General features: G+C 35.5%; 1 protein-coding gene across 6 annotated transcripts in view; it reads right to left on the minus strand.

The window, feature by feature from the left end:
* Positions 1-5,006: 5,006 nt before the first annotated feature.
* The window catches only part of LOC127875152 (reticulon-1-A-like), a 49,212-nt gene continuing 36,450 nt past the window's right edge, over positions 5,007-17,768 (minus strand). For 5 of the 6 annotated variants that reach the window (XM_052419993.1, XM_052419991.1, XM_052419995.1 and 2 more), the window contains 4 exons: positions 13,705-13,843; positions 12,630-12,699; positions 9,814-9,919; positions 5,007-9,099 (listed from right to left, as the gene is read on the minus strand). In XM_052419993.1, the coding sequence (XP_052275953.1) occupies positions 9,051-9,099; positions 9,814-9,919; positions 12,630-12,699; positions 13,705-13,843 (364 nt within the window). In that variant the 3' untranslated portion in view covers positions 5,007-9,050. The remainder of the gene's footprint in view (positions 9,100-9,813; positions 9,920-12,629; positions 12,700-13,704; positions 13,844-17,768) is intronic. The other variant, XM_052419990.1, reaches the window with a different exon arrangement.

Consider the following 17,768-nt stretch of genomic DNA (forward strand, 5'->3'; position numbering starts at 1 on the left):
AAATCATATATTGATCTAATCAAGTCAACCTGTCACATATCTAAACACAGCATACATCTATGTAAAGTGGAAATAATCATACTATATATATATATACACCAAAGAAAAAGCTCTTTAGATGTTTTACTTCAGATGATGTTTGTAGCAATTACAGACACTTCTATGAAGATCTATCATGAAAGATATTCATAACTAGTGAACTAGAATAAATGGAAAATTAAAATCTACAATGTAATACATGTATGTCTATTTGCATGCAGGATGGTATGCAGTTTATGGAAAGAAGCAGATGATTATGAATATTAGGAGATTAGACAGATGTTACATTCTGAACTTTCTTTGATTTGTATACTTACACAAAGTTCAAACAAGTGCTGTAATAAATTAGTTATAAATTTACACATTGGTTTAGAAAGAATTACAATTTGGCTGAGATATTAAACAATATCTATATGATTATGCTATAAATAATCTAAATTTATAGATAAAAAATTACATGTATACAATGTGCCCAATTGTGAGTTATTTATAAAATGTATCAATTAAAATAAACACACATAATGATAATGCAATTTAACAGATGTTTAATTGATTTCTACTGTGACATGATGTACCGGTATATGGTAACAAAGCATGAAATATCTAAAATGTATACCGGTACATATTTCTTCTTGAATGCTTTGAGCTCTAAGAACCCTAAGTGTAGGTGATAACTCTTACTTTTCAGACACTAAATTTTCGGACACCCCCAATTTTAGCCAAAATAAATAGTTATTACAATGCTAATTTACAAGAATTCTGTCCTGTTACGCTTAAATGGTGGCACTTATCATACAGTGTTACAGATTAAGCTCATAAAACTGGCAGACAAATGCCTTAAATCAATGGAGCATTACATTTTAAATATCATTAGCGTTATTGGGTAAATAAACATGTATACCAGTAGACAGTTTTTAAACATAAGCTTAAAGTGAAAAATATATAACAGTAATTATTACCATTCTGCGTGCTATTTTACAAGCACATTTTTTAATTAATTGAAACAATAGACACTGTACAAATTGCAGATCTGTATCTGATTATCAATACAACATTTTTAGAGTGTTTTAGAATTTTCAAAAACATGTATTTTTGTCCGGCTGTCTCGGACATAAAAAAGTAAGTATTGATGTCACAGAAATTACGGTATTGCAACTACTATTGTTTTCCCCATACCACAGCAAACATCTCCAGCAAGCAGTAAATAAATTTCATGTAGTTTGAACCACCTATCCATCGCCCAGCCGCAAAAAAAAACAACCTGGGTGAAGATACGGCAACTGTAGGTGAATTTAACTGTAATTACTACATTTACAAAATGTATCTTTACATAATTAATTTAGCTATATTATGATTGAGCTTCTGTCAATGTGTCATCCCACTGCCACTGGATAACGCAGTTCAGACACTTACATTGTTTATCCGAGAAATGTCTTCTTTCCCTGTGAGTAGGGGCGTTGACCTCGAATGTGCACCTGGGCTCATACTCGGGTCGGTAGGAATCGAACACGGTGCTTTTCAGTATATCGTCCGAATGTTTCCTTTCTTTACGACACCAGCTTTGCTCTTTTTTCATTTCGACAGCGCACCAGGATTCTCTCTGCTCGCCCAGTTCGCGAGCCTCAGCTGGTGAAAGGGGTGTTCGCTCGTTTGACATGTTTATTTAATTATATTTGTTTTATTTTACCAAAAAATAAACAAGTTTAACTTTTATGCACCAACTTCCGTGTTTTTGGTACGACCTAACAACACATACATGACGCTGTGTGCTTCCGCCGTTGCTAGGGTTCAAAAGATAGATTAATAAAAGCCTATTCTGATTCAATTGACCAATTAAAATATTTGCTACCATTAAATTTTATTTATTTTTTGATAAGGATAGCATATTCCGACCTTAATTTTAGAAAAAATTAGTCTTGTACAGAAAATCGCGTATGAATATGTAAACGACTTATTTCAACGTCGTCAGCAGCGGTTAAAATCTACCAATTAGTTTGTACACGTTCAATAAAAAAAAAAATGTCCATGTTAAATATATAAATGGTAGGGGGGTGGGGGTGAGAGGGGGGTATAATGTGGGGTGTGGTAATTTATAAGATGATTTAAAAAAAATAAAAATAAAATTTTTTTTTTTGGGGGGGGGGGGGGTAGGGGGGGGGGGGGGGGGGGTGAAGGGGGTATAATGTGGGGTGTGGTAATTTATTAGATGTTAAAAAAAAAATTGAGGGGGGGGGGTGAGGTTGGGGGGGGGGAGGGATTCTGGTAGGGACGTGGGGTATTGTTTGGGTGGAATCCATTGTGGTATTCAGGTAAGTGTTGTTTTGTCAAAGTAATAATAAAATGTGATCATAAATAAATAAGTTATGGCAATTTAAGCAAAATGTTCAATTATCTAAGTGTAAAAGGGGCCATAATTATGTCAAAATGCTTGATACAGTGGTGTGCTCTTGTTTATAAGTTGGGGGTCATGTTGGTAAACAAGTATGCAACATATAAAAGCAATATGTCAAAGGATATAGGAAATATTTGGGGTAGTACACAAACTTTAACATAGATTTATCAATTATATGCATATTCTAAGTATAAAAGGGGCAATTATTATGACAAAATGCTTGATAAGAGTTGTCTGCTCTTGTTTATAGGTTGGGATGATGTTGGTAAAAAAGTATGCAAAATATCAAAGCAATATGTCAAGTGACAATGAAAAATAAATGGGGTAGTACGAAAACTTGAACTGCTGCATATTCTAAGTGGAAAAGGGGCTATAATTATGACAAAATGCTTGATTAGAGTTGTCTGCTCTTGTTTATAGGTTGGGGTCATGTTGGTAAACAAGTATGCAAAATATGAAAGCAATATGTCAAGGGACAAAGAAAATATTTGGGGTAGAACGAAAACTTTAACATTTGCACGCTAACGCCGACACCGGGGCGAGTAGGATAGCTCTACTATATATATTTCATATATAATAGTCGAGCTAAAAAGGCTAACAAATGTTGTGCTTAAGCTAAGCTTATAAAAAGGTGTTACTATAAACTTTTCACAGATGCATACAATCCGTTTAGAGTAGTAAAAACGTTCAGAATAAAATGCTTGTGCAGTAACAGAACTGTTGTAAAATTCTCATTCAAGTTCACAATTAGTGTTTGAGTTTGAATTTTAAATTGAAATGTGTATCCAAATTTATTTATATTGTTTTGGCGGGGAGGGGGGGCATTTTTTTCCCTTTTTGGTGATAATTATGAACAAGATAAATAATAAAAGAGTGACAAGTTGGAAACTGCATGGTTTAATCTTAATCTTATACTGTTGATATGCCCTCTTAACATAATACATAACATACAGATATTGTTTAGTAGTAACTTATTTACATTGGACAGTTATTTTGAATCATTAGAAGTTTTAATTCAGATGTTTGTCTTAGTCTTGTTTTCAATATTGTTTTTATTTTACATATTTTATATTTGCTTCTTATATTTTATAATATCAAGTAGTGTTGCATTGGTGTGTTTGGAGTGATCTGTAGTTGAACAGCATGTGCACATCAGTTATAAAATTATTTTGATTGAAAATGCACATGGCGTTTCCAATGTTCAGATGCAACTGTATTAATACCAACTTTCCAGTTTTCCATTATTTTTTTTTCCATTTCAAGCTCATTATTTATATGTATAATGTATTATGATTTTAACCTGTTATATCTTTCAGCTGAAATCTTCAAATTAAATGACACTCTGATTTATTTGTTTAAACTTCATCTATTGGAATTTGACTTGCGCAAACATGTAAGGATTTTTTATCTTTAAATAGTGTACAGGTATTTTTTTTAATGTTGCTTCAAAACCTCGGTAGGTAGTGCAAACAAGCCACAAGTTACGGGAAATTAAATTCTGGATACAGAACAGAACTAGTGACCTGAAAATTAATAGGGGTCATCTGCGAGTCATGATCAATGTACCTATGAAGTTTCATGATCCTAGGCATAAGCGTTCTTGAGTTATCATCCGGAAACCATTTTACTGTTTCGGGTCACTGTGACCTTGACCTTTAACCTAGTGACCTGAAAATCAATAGGGGTCATCTGCAAGTCGTGATCAATGTACCTATGAAGTTTCATGATCCTAGGCATAAGCGTTCTTGAGTAATCATCCGGAAACCATTTTACTATTTCGGGTCACCGTGACCTTTGACCTAGTGATCTGAAAATCAATAAGGGTCATCTGCGAGTCATGATCAATGTACCTATGAAGTTTCATGATCCTAGGCATAAGCGTTCTTGAGTTATCATCCGGAAACCATTTTACTATTTCGGGTCACCGTGAGCTTTACCTTTGACCAAGTGACCTGAAAATCAATAGGGGCCATCTGCGAGTCATGATCAATGTACCTATGAAGTTTCATAATCCTAGGCCTAAGCGTTCTTGAGTTATCATCCGGAAACCATCTGGTGGACGGACAGACATACGGACGGACGGTTATTTTATCATGGGAAACATACACCAGAATAGAAGTTTCAGCTGACAAAGATGTCTATAACCATCTACTCATTACATTTGGCAGTATGATAAGTAAACAGCCATTAAACCATCTTATAAACGGCCTTTTGTAAACATGAAACATGATCTAGAGTGTCTTCCAAGATAAGCCTGTGAAGTCCACACAGGCTAATAAGAGACAAAATTTTCCATTTTTATGGAATTTTTAGTTCAAAGGAAGTCTCTTCTAATTGAAAATCCAGTCTAGACAGAAAATGTCGTCCCAGATTAGCCCAGATTTAATACTGTGGACTGCACAGGCTAATCTGGGATGACACTAAACCCACATGCGTTAAGCACAAATGCTCATATACATAGCAGACATCAGTTTTCTCCTGAATTGTTCATGGCACATATATAGTAGGGCCTTTGAGATTTGTAAACAAGGGATCAGTAAAATAGCATACAAGCCTGGATAAACAAGTAACATCATTTGAACAGGAAATATTTTTAATGACACAAAAAGTAGTTACAAAAAACAATACTTTGCTTCGAAGAGAGTGTGAAGGCGTACATAAATCTATGATAGGAAACACACAACATGTGGTACACAAGACATTGGTTGCAAAAAAAATGTTTGACCAATAACAAGAACAATGTTGATTATGGTACCACTTTGTCAGGGTTACAACTTGCTTACAGTAGCTCTATGAAAATACATATCTAGGATGCTAGATTATAATTGAAACTGCACCTAAACATAATATAATCTCAATGGAAGTTGGAAATAAAAGAACACATTGGGAATTCATAGAAAGTATCTACTTAGACACTTTTAGCAGCGTATAAATGCTATTAGCTTATATCTTAATGTTTTACTGCTTAATGTATGATTTATTTTGTCTGCGAAAATACAGTTGGGATATATTTTGCAGTCAATAAGGTCTTCAAATGGAATGCAGAGTTTTTCAAGGATATTGTCTCTAGTAATTTTCAAAAAGGCATATTATTGAACTACATAAAGACATAAAGGCAAGCATAGGGTAAATAATGTCAAAATTGCAAACATTTCTTGAAAACACTTTACAGAGTAAACAAATATATAAATTATTGCTTCAAAAAATGAACAAAGAACAGTTTTTGTCCCACTATAAGTAAGCTATTCATACGTGAAATTGAACAACACCGTACAATATATATTGAAATTGAATAATGCACCATGCAAATATATAAGTATTGATACAATGACTTTAATAGGCACAAGAAAAAAGCTGGGCAGACCAGACGGACTCTATGTTTAGAACAATAGGCTTACAATCTTATTTCAGACATATTTAACCCTTTGCATGCTGGGAAATTTGTCGTCTGCTAAAATGTCGTCTGCTGAATTTCTAAAATTAGCATTTTCTTCATTTTTTTTCAAAGAATACTATCAGAATAGCAAACAGTTTGGATCCTGATGAGACGCCACGTTCTGTGGCGTCACATCTGGATCAAAACTGTTTGCAAAGACCTTCAAAAATTTGGTTCCAGCACTGAAAGAGTTAAGTCTAAGAATTGATTTATAAATACTGACTAAGATGTATTCAAATTGCTAAACATTACTTAACTCACTATGGCTCTCCTTTTGATTTAAGCAATACAATGTAGATTGAATTTTTTCACTCGAAAATACTGAACAAAATAAAGATCTTTTTAGTTTTTATACAAATGAATAAGAAACAAACAAAATGGGACTTTAGCAAAGGATAGAGTATGTTTTAAATGCACTTGCATCACAGACGAGTGCATATTTTATAAGAAAACAAATGGATTGAATGCATTTCTGAAACCTTGTATACAAAGCCACTATTGTTTTTGGCTTTCACTAATCTTGATTAAAATGTTTTAAGAATATTGTTTCAACCTCTCAAATCCCCTTTTAATATAATAATTTTTCAAACAAGTTTACACATTTTTTTAAATTTCATATGAAAATGGACTGTTGAATGCTCATTTTAAATTTTCAAACAAACCAACAACTTTTTTCTTTAGGTAAAGAATATACATGTACGTTATGTTATTTTGAAAACAAATAGAAGAAGGAAGCTTTGCAATGAGATCATGAAAGCTCTCATAACATCTATAATCATTCAAACATAGAAACAGCACTAGAAATAACTCAAATGTGTATATTACTATACAAAAAACAGTAAAACAAAACATTGCTATATCTTTTCATGCACCAAAAAAAATTGTTCAGAATATATAAGTCCCATTCAATTATAAATAGCTACATTTTATCATGAATCAAAAGAAATAACAAAAAAACACAATCAATGTGATGAACATACATGTTCTTGCATTGCTACATTACCGTATACTTTCGTTTGGAAGACGCATTTTTAAGACTCAAATTAATAAGTTACAGTTGGGGTCGCGTCTTATAAGCGAGATACTGGTGAAAATAAACCAAATTTTTTCAAAATATCGAGTTTACTGGGCTTATGCTAGCCAAGTTGGACACTTGTCAGTTGTTTTTGAATCATCGCAGCAGCCATTTGCATTTTCTCTAAAGTCTGTATTGGCCCGTACCGTGTATCGGAACGCTATGTTCAGTTACCAATTTATTTGTAATAAAATGTTTTGTTACTGATTTTGTTGTCTATTATTTTTAATTCGAATTTTGTTATTTTTGGGGCGTCAGACGTTATATTGTCCGTGATTATTCTTATATGTTTGTATCACCTGATTGTCTGCGCGGGACGTCGTTAAATGTCATATAAATTGGCCATTATAGTATACGTGTGTTAGCGGCGACATGATACCAACATGCTTAAAACAACAGCAAAATCAATTCTCAGTTTGAAACTGTCAATAGTTAAATAAACACGCTGCAGATTACAAATGCTACTTGACAAGTTTGTATCACATGATCGTCTTTGTTCCATGTCGTTAATTGTCAATTAAGACATAATTGGCAATTAGGGTATCCTCTGAAATAAGTTACCAGTTTGCAACTGTCAATTGTTAAATAAACACGTTTATTCAGACAACCCCCTAATGCCGATGACACCTTATTTAGTAGGGGCCAACGACGACGGGAGCAAAGAGCGACCGCATTCAATTATCTGTATATGGCTTTCTTCTTGACACATGATTTCGATTTGCGCTTCGGAGTCTATCACTCTATCACGCGATCGGCTAATTTTATTAAAGTAGGCGTTACTTATTGTTGATAGACAATGGGCGTGAAATTTGCATAATCTGTGTTATAAAACTAAACGCTTTCAAAATATCTGCCTATTAGTTTTCAATACCTGTCAAACAGTAAGATTAAGATGACTGATACGATCAATTTTGCTTGTGCATTGATATTACGAACGTAATATGTTTGCAATTGTTAGGGCAAATGATTAAATACGCAATTGTTAGAAATTTTGTTAATTTGATAATTATTTTTATTGCATGAATAATACTTGAAAATAAATTAAAACCCACTAATATATCATAAAATAAACAAATATTATTTACTTTGTTATTTGATTGTTTTATTTTTCAGACTTGCATGAATTACTAATGTATGCAGCGAGAGTTTGAAAAATTCTAAATGTGTTACTAATTGATGATTTTCTTTAACATTCTGCCATTTTCCAGCCATTTTTCGGCCGATGAAAACGGCAAAATTTGACCGCGTATTACACGCGGCTCAGTCTCAAATCCACCCATTATAAAGTCCGAAGTCGGGGTGCGTCTTATAAGTGAGGGCGTCTTAAAAGCGCAAGTATACGGTAACTGTAAATAACAAACCAAATGGAAAGACATCAATTCAGAAAATACCACAGAAATCTGACTTCAAAATTAATAAATAAAAATTCTAATTGTCTATAAATGAAGCATCTGCAATAAATACGCAATGTCATATATCGAAGCTCCAGCAAAAATCCAGACCTCCCGTCCTCCCATAATGTGATCGCACATAGCACACGCAGACTGTACATGAAACAACAATGTACAAAATGACGAGAACTGACAAAAGCATTGATACAAACCATCTTAATGAGTGCGATAACTATTCCATGTCCATCATACAAAATCTTGTTGTTACTCTTTATATTTTTTACCAAAACAAAGTTTTCATTTCACAATTTTGCTTGTTCCATAGTCTCATAGACTTATCACAATTTTAAGCTGCCTTAATTGTTTTTTTGTTTATCTGGAGATGTTTCTTCAAAAATGCCATAGAAAAAGATAACTGTTGAATAAACAAAGGTATGAAATAAAGGTAACCTAACAGTTTTTCTTAAGGATTCCTCTCACCTCTTTAAACCATAGGACTACTTGATAATATTGCATGCAATACGGATAATGATTGCACATATGCAAAAAAATCCATAGCAAAAATGTACAACAGTTTCTACACAATGCATATTCAAAAATATTCAGCTTCAGTAATGATGTCATAATCTCCACCATGGATGTATGAAAAGTCGCCAGACGCCATGAATACCAAGTCTGTCCTCTTTTTATTCATCAAGACTGTGATTCTGGTACAGCTTACTGCGTCTTTGCCTTTGCTTTTGGGAATGGAATCTTCGACGAAACTCTGTTAAAGAAAAAAATGGACTGAAATGAAACTCACACTTCATCTGTAAGTCATGTAGGTAGATTCACACACCAAAAATCAGTTGAATATCTGAAAGCGTTTGGATAAAACCCTCAGGAAAATGGTTATTTTAGAGAAAAAAAACAAGTCCATACAACTTCGCCAAAAACAATTGACCGGATGGAAAATCACTTATTTGTAAGTAATGTAGGTAAACTCACATACTAAATATCAGGGCAATATCTTATATCATTTTGGAAAAAAATCCAGAAAATGGGATGCCAGAAAGACAGTGAGACTGCTATATGCCACCCTACCAGCGGCATAAAAGAAGATTATGACCAATTATTAAAATAAAAATGTATAAGAATTTCAGAAACATAAAGGTACACCATTTACTGGAAGTGTCAATCAGGCAATCAGCGTACATCAGGTATTGCGTACAGGATTGTCCCAAATTAGCCTGTGTGCTTTGCACTGGCTAATCAAGGATGACACTTTCCTTTCATTCGAATTTTTTTTTTTAAGGAAGTGTCTTCTAAACAAAAGTACAGTTAAGTCGGAAAGTGTCATCCCTGATAAGCCTGTGAGGACTGCATAGGCTAATCTGGGACGCCACTTTACACACATGCATAAAGCCCAGTTTTCAAAGACTGCAAGAGCAAAACTCATACACACCAGCTTGAGACCCAACCCACTCAATGGAATACATACTGGGCCATGATGTTGTTGAGTTGGTTGCGGACTAGGTTCACATTCTGATCAATTGGCCCCTGGTACGTCTCATACACCTTGGGAATGGTGAAAATGGCAACCACCGCTGAAAACATGGGTAACATGATATACGGGAAAACAATACATGTACCATTTTTGGTATTGTATCTGAAAAACACACATCCAACTTTCACCCAGGCTAATCAGGGCCAACACTATCTGCCTTAACTGGATTTTTGATAAAAAGAGACTTCCTTTAAATAATTAATAACATTACAGCAGAAAGTGTTGTCCTTGATCAGCCTGTGCAAACTGCATGGACTACTCCGGGAAGAAACTTCACACATGCATGGAGCTCGGTTTTCTCAAAGCAAGCGCAAATAATGATAGAAATATAAAAGCTTATGAGCCATTAACAACTCTCCTCAATAAAATGTGTAGTTTTTTCATTGAATAAATCAAGTTATTGTTTAATTGTGAAATAAACAATAAATAATGCACAATTACCGTAATATGTTGTGTATAAGGCGCACTTTTTTACCCCAAAATTTAATTAAAACAAGCAAACTCTTAGAATTGATATCCCCCGCAACATATGCTTTGTTTGAGGATGGGTGCAAATCGGAAGGATGAACATACTGACAGATGGACGGACGGCGGGGGATATATACTCATACCAAGTTTCAATGAAATCCGCCAAAGCACTTCCAAGATATGGCTCCGGACACAAAAGTGCCTATAGTAAAAAGCATTTTTTCAAGATACAAAGGGACATAACTCTGGTTTTAACAGATGGTGTACAATGCCATTTGGCGTGAATCATCCTCTTATGCATATATATACTCATACGAATTTTCAATGAAATACGCCAAAGCACTTATGGCTCCAGGCACAAAAGTGACGGACGGACAGCCGGACGGACAGCCGGACAACACCAAAACAATATCCCTCCGCCTCTGGCGAGGGATATATACTCATACCAAGTTTCAATGAAATCCGCCAAAGCACTTCCAAGATATGGCTCTGGACACAAAAGTGCCTATAGTAAAAAGCATTTTTTCAAGATACAAAGGGCCATAACTCTGTTTTTAACAGATGGTATACAATGCCATTTGGCCTGCATCATCCTCTTATGCATATATATACTCATACCAAGTTTCAATTAAATCCACCAAAGCACTTCCAAGATATGGCTCTGGACACAAAAGTGCCCATAGTAAAAAGCATTTTTTCAAGATACAAAGGGCCATAACTCTGTTTTTTACCAGATGGTATACAATGCCATTTGGCCTGCATCATTCTCTTATGCATATATATACTCATACCAAGTTTCAATGAAATCCGCCAAAGCACTTCCAAGATATGGCTCCGGACACAAAAGTGCCTATAGTAAAAAGCATTTTTTCAACATACAAAGGGCCATAACTCTGTTTTTAACAGATGGTGTACAATGCCATTTGGCGTGCATCATCCTCTTATGCATATATATACTCATACGAAGTTTCAATGAAATCCGCCAAAGCACTTCCAAGATTTGGCTCCGGACACAAAAGTGCCGGACAGACGGACGGCCGGACGGACAACGCCAAAACAATATCCCTCCGCCTCTGGCGGGGGATAAAAACTTGATGCGCGTTATATACTACTACAGCCATGCCAAGAGATTTTTTCCTTATCAGTAACAGAGTTACGGTAACTTGCGCCATTCTGATCCCCGTTGTTTTAACTGTAACTATGTTAATAAATGTGTTATATTTATGATCTGAATATAGATGGTCAAATGTAATAAAGTTAACATTAATATTTTCTATCTTTTTCAGGTACATGCGCAACATTTAAATCCAATAAATTTGAAGCCGAAAATGAAAAACAAGGAAGCCATTTGTATTTGAATGTTATTGTTTTGTCCCACAATATTATACCCTACTGTACTAGGGTAACACAATTTATTTTGGGGGCACTTGTCGATTAACAGCAATATGTCAGCAAGGTCTTTCCCGATATTTATGATTATTTTTCTTGCTCTTCAAATGGGTTAATAAAATTTTTGGTATTGTTGTTGTGTTTGTTTACAGGTTTTCATACGTCTTGTCAATATTAGGGTTGTGATTATCGAGTAATTTGCGTCACCTGTCAAGTTTTGTTTACCTGGGCTATTATCAAAACATGCGAACCGGCAAACAGCTTCACACCTCCATTGTTTGTTTATCGCCGGTCATGTCAGTAATGGTGTTGAGAAGTTTGAGTAGTTAAAAGTCTCCTGTCAATTATAGACGCTCGAAAAGAACGCGCGAGAGGGGAAATGTAAATAAAAAAATTAATATGAATAAGTCATGCGTGAATAACCCCGTGCCAATACCAATAAAAAATGTCAGTGTCTTAGATATACCATGCACACTAATCGGTCCGTAATGTGTACTCCTCCACGATAAAATCGTGAACAGTTACTTCGGAGACTTATGATGAAAACCTTGATGGTATCCTCGTGGAAATTGTGCATTTCATGCATAATTCATTTAAATCGAAACATTTAGGCGTAATATAATTAAAAAAACAACACACACAAACAAGTTGTATCTTTATCGTTAACGTCTTTAAGATAATAAATTATTGAAACAATAAAATAACGCGTGAGATCGGCAATGTTAATCAAACGATTTTCAGTTAGCCTACGTCACGGAAATTTTCCCTCGATTTTTTTTCTTCAAAAACTTTTTTTCACGATTTTTTGCTTCAAAAAGTAGATGCGCGTTATACATAACTGCGTGTTATACACAGCATTTTATGGTATTTATAAGTAAACATCAATAACCTACCCAAGATGACAAGGGTCATGCCGTTGAACCAGGATCCCACATAGGTCATCAGCCACATGAGCAGGGCAAACTGAAATCAGCAAACAGTGTCATCTATTAAATTGCTGAGTGATATTTTAATACGTTTCTATGATTGTCTATTTATTAAGGTTCTTAACTTTTAACCCTTAGTTAGGTATTTTTAAGCATTTGTTGTCCCTAAGAAAGTTAAACTTATTGTAAGACCTTTCTTACTAGATTAAATTTTTAAAGGCTTCATTTCCGACCCAAAGATACTGATGAGCAGCAAACAGTATAAAACCTTAATAGACTGCGAGTTACTCGCAGGCTGTTCTGGTTTTATGCTGTTTGCACAGAGCCATTTTCATTTGCTTCGAGTTGGAAAAGAGTTAATATAATGATCTAAATATGGTCAGAAATATTCTTCACAAGTGTACTGACGACCAGTTCTATAATTACCGGTATAGTTCTTCATCAACACCAGAAAAATATAGTTAAACAAACTTGCACTATTTGTAGAATTGTGATCAGATCAATAGGTAAACATGCCAACAAACTGGATAAGTTGATAAAATGTTGCTGGCAAAGACTGACGCATGGCCTGGTAAGAAGTGAAAAACTCCCTGGCCATACTGAGTCCAAATAGTCTGGTAAAATTGACAAAAAGACTTGATTCAGTGTATACAGCATTGACTTAGCCCTTTTCCACTGCAAGTTACTCGCAGTCTATTCAGCTTTAATGCTGTTTACTGCTCAGTAGTATCCTAGGGAACGGAAATGAACACAAATTCAGAAAATCTTTAAATCAATTTGATTTTCTAAAGGACTATAAAAGCCTCAAAGTGCGTATCTGAGCAGAAAAGGGTTCATTGGGATTGGAAATTGAATCTCTGTATAAAGGTCTTAAATTTCATTAGATTTTCCATGCAACTACAAACGCGTCCAAGTGCATATCCAAGCACTAAAGGGTTAATTGAGTCAAAATTGTCTGGTAAAAAAGACAAAAATACTTAATGAATTTATAAGTGTTGCAAAGTATTGATTAAGTACAGCCTGGGAAGGACTATAAATAAACCTTGATGGAGTCCACATAGTCCTCCACAAGGAATAGCCTGCGCAGCTCCCTGGACAGACTGTTCACATTGTCGGCAATCTTGCTGGCGGCTGACTCAACCATCTCCTCCTTAACCTCCAGGTCCATCTCCAGCAGGCTCCTGAAAACACACAAAAACTGGGCTTAATACGTGGGTGTAAAGTGTAATTCTAGATTAGCCTGTGCAGTCAGCCTAAACTTGATTCTGGTTCGTGGAAATAAACAAATAAGCCTCGCTCTGGAAAAACTGGACTTAAGACATGTGTTTTAAGTGTTTTCCCACATATTTTCTGTTTTTAAGAAAGTATATCATCAAGAGTTCTTATAGGAAAACTGGGTCTAATGCATATGCATAAAGTGTTGTCCCAGAATAGCCGGTGGAGACTGCACCGGCTTTTCAGGGACGACACTTTGCGCTTTAAAGTAAGCGGATAATTGGAGCATTGTTCTGGGAATGCTTGGCTTAACCCATGTGCGTTAAGTGCCATCCCAGATAAGCCTGCGCAGTCCACACAGGTTTATCAGGGACAACACTTTTCGTCTGAAATCGATTTTTGGTAAGTCGAGGCCTCTTTTAAACTCAAAAACAAGGGCTGTTTGTAAAACATGCATGCCACCCATATGGGCTGTCAGTTGTAGTGGCAGCCATTGTGTGAATACGTTTTTTGGCACTGTGACCTTGACCTTTGACCTAGTGACCTGAAAATCAATAGGGGTCATCTGCGAGTCATGATCAATGTACCTATGAAGTTTCATGATCCTAGGCGTAAGCTTTCTTGTGTTATCATCCGGAAACCATTTTACTGTGTCAAGTCACCGTGAGCTTGACCTTTGACCTAGTGACCTGTAAGTCAATAGAGGTCATCTGCGAGTCATGATCAATGTACCTATGAAGTTTCATGATCCTAGACATAAGCGTTCTTAAGTTATCATCCGGAAACCATTTTTCTAAGTTGAGTCACCGTGACCTTGACCTTTGACCTAGTGACCTGAAAATCATAAGGGGTCATCTGCGAGTCATGATCAATGTACCTATGAAGTTTCATGATCCTAGGCATAAGTGTTCTTGAGTTATCATCCGGAAACCATTTTACTATTTTGGGTCACTGTGACCTTGACCTTTGACCTGAAAATCATAAGGGGTCATCTGCGAGTCATGATCAATGTACCTATGAAGTTTCATGATCCTAGGCATAAGCGTTCTTGAGTTATCATCCGGAAACCATTTTACTATTTCGGGTCACCGTGACCTTGACCTTTGACCTAGTGACCTGAAAATCAATAGGGGTCATCTGCGAGTTATGATCAATGTATCTATGAAGTTTCATGATCCTAGGCATAAGCGTTCTTGAGTTATCATCCGGAAACCATTTTACTATTTCAGGTCACCGTGACCTTGACCTTCGACCTAGTGACCTGAAAATCAATAGGGGTCATCTGCGAGTCATGATCGATGTACCTATGAAGTTTCATGATCCTAGGCATAAGCGTTCTTGAGTTATCAACCGGAAACCATTTTACTATTTTGGGTCACCATGACCTTGACCTTTGACCTAGTGACCTGAAAATCAATAGGGGTCATCTGCGAGTCATGATCAATGTATCTATGAAGTTTCATGATCCTAGGTCTAAGTTCTTGAGTTATCATCCGAAAACCACGTGGTGGAGGGACGGACATACGGACGGACCTACATGAGCAAAACAATTTACCCCCTCTTCTTCGAAGTGGGGCATAATAATACAAACCGAAAGTGTTGTCCCTGATTACCCTATGCAAATGGGATGATACTTAATGCACATGCATTAAGCCCATGTTTTCCAGACCAAGGCTCATACTCAAGTGTCAAGGCATGGCGCAAAGTGTCTTTCATGATTAGCCACCCACCAAGGCTCATACTCAAGTGTCAAGGCATGGCGCAGTGTCTTTCATGATTAGCCACCCACCAAGGCTCATACTCAAGTGTCAAGGCATGGCGCAAAGTGTCTTTCATGATTAGCCACCCACCAAGGCTCATACTCAAGTGTCAAGGCATGGCGCAAAGTGTCTTTCATGATTAGCCACCCACCAAGGCTCATACTCAAGTGTCAAGGCATGGCGCAAAGTGTCTTTCATGATTAGCCACCCACCAAGGCTCATACTCAAGTGTCAAGGCATGGCGAAAAGTGTCTTTCATGATTAGCCACCCACCAAGGCTCATACTCAAGTGTCAAGGCATGGCGCAAAGTGTCTTTCATGAGTAGCCACCCACCAAGGCTCATACTCAAGTGTCAAGGCATGGCGAAAAGTGTCTTTCATGATTAGCCACCCAGTCTTATTTCTTCGAAAGTTAAAGTTCTAATAGACCTATTCCTGTTGCCAAATATTGATGCTTGTGCAAATTGTGACTCCTAAAACCTAGTTTGTCTTATGTACAATTTAAGCATAATAACTGTCTTTTGTCTCACAATTAAAAGCAATAATTTCAAAACTCAACAACCTTTTTCCCCACACATACTTTTCAATATCCTCCATATTAACGTTTGCCAGTTTTCAAAAGCGGAGAGCATTGTTCTAGAATTGTAATAAAATGTAACACTCTGTACAAAAACTAAATATTTCTCTTGATGACACTTGAATGAAAGTTATAAGTAATTATTTTGTTATTATAGCCGTGTGACAGATAACAAAAGGATTAGCAAATATTGTGGTCAGTGATTTCCAAATGTCATATAAATCCACCTACTTGTGATGGTTTTACTTATCACATATTAAGTTTCAGTTGTGTTTCCTTAAAGCAGTGTGTGGGTTGTTTTTGTGTCCTTAAAAAAAAAATGCAGATCTGCATAAACATGATGAACTTTTGAATGTGATTAAACCAAGCCCGTGCCTACACTTATCAGTACAGATTTCTTACACCACTCCTGTTTCCACACGTTTCATTTATGTTCACACCCCTACCTCTTACTGAGAACTTGCCAACAAGTAATATGCCAAATTGCCATGATTTATACATCTAAATATATATTTTCTTGACTCAATAGATATAACACATTATTAATGCCAACATTATATCTTTTTCATTTAAGTTTTCATATCAAAAGTCAAGGAAAAGACACACATGTTAATCAGGGAGGACACTTTCCACTTTAAAGGAAGTCTCTTCTCAGCAAAAGTCCAATTTAGGCGGATAGTGATTTCCCTTACTTAAAGTGTCCTGGCAGATAAGCCGTTTTCCAGTAGCTTCTTAAGTTTTCACTGAAGTTAAGATATTTCTTAAATATATTTCTAAAGTTAAATTTGAAATGTCAAAAACAAAACATGAGACGCTTAGTATTTCTCTTTAAGAAATTCCTTTAAAGGGGCCTTTTCACAGATTTTGGCATTTTTTAACTTATTCATTAAATGCTTTATATTGATAAATGTAAACATTGGATCGTAAAAGCTCCAGTAAAAAATCAAGAATAAAATTTAAAAAAGGAAAAGAACATTGCCCGGAGCAGGTTTCGAACCAGTGACCCCTGGAGTCCTGCCAGAGTCCTGAAGTAAAAATGCTTTAACCTACTGAGCTATTCCGCTGAGAACACATACTAACCGTATTTTATACCTTATATAAGCTATCTTCGTAATTTCACAAAATTTAACGACAAAAACAGAACTCTCCAAATTATTCAATCGTTTCGCATTGCAACGCTTTATAATTTTTAGGTTTTAAAATCGTCAAAAGATGCATATAATGGCTATATTAGAGCATGGTAAATGTTCAGTATTACTGTTTCCTCACAAATATCATAACCAAAACGAAAATTTGCGAATTTGAAACAACTTTTTTCAATTTTATCAATTTAACAAAGCGTGAAAAGATCCCTTTAAAAGTTAAAGGAAGTTAACTTAATTTTAAATATATGAGAAAAAATACACAGAGTAAAGAAATTTATTAAGTTTATGAAGCTACCAGAATTTAACTTAAGTGAAATCTTATTTTTAAAGAAAAAAAGGCGGAGATAAGAAAAAATACTGCGCAATATTTCAACTTAAGTGATTTTTTAACTTAAGAAGCTACTGGAAT

Source organism: Dreissena polymorpha, chromosome 3 (assembly GCF_020536995.1).
Source record: "Dreissena polymorpha isolate Duluth1 chromosome 3, UMN_Dpol_1.0, whole genome shotgun sequence".
NCBI lineage: Eukaryota > Metazoa > Mollusca > Bivalvia > Myida > Dreissenidae > Dreissena > Dreissena polymorpha.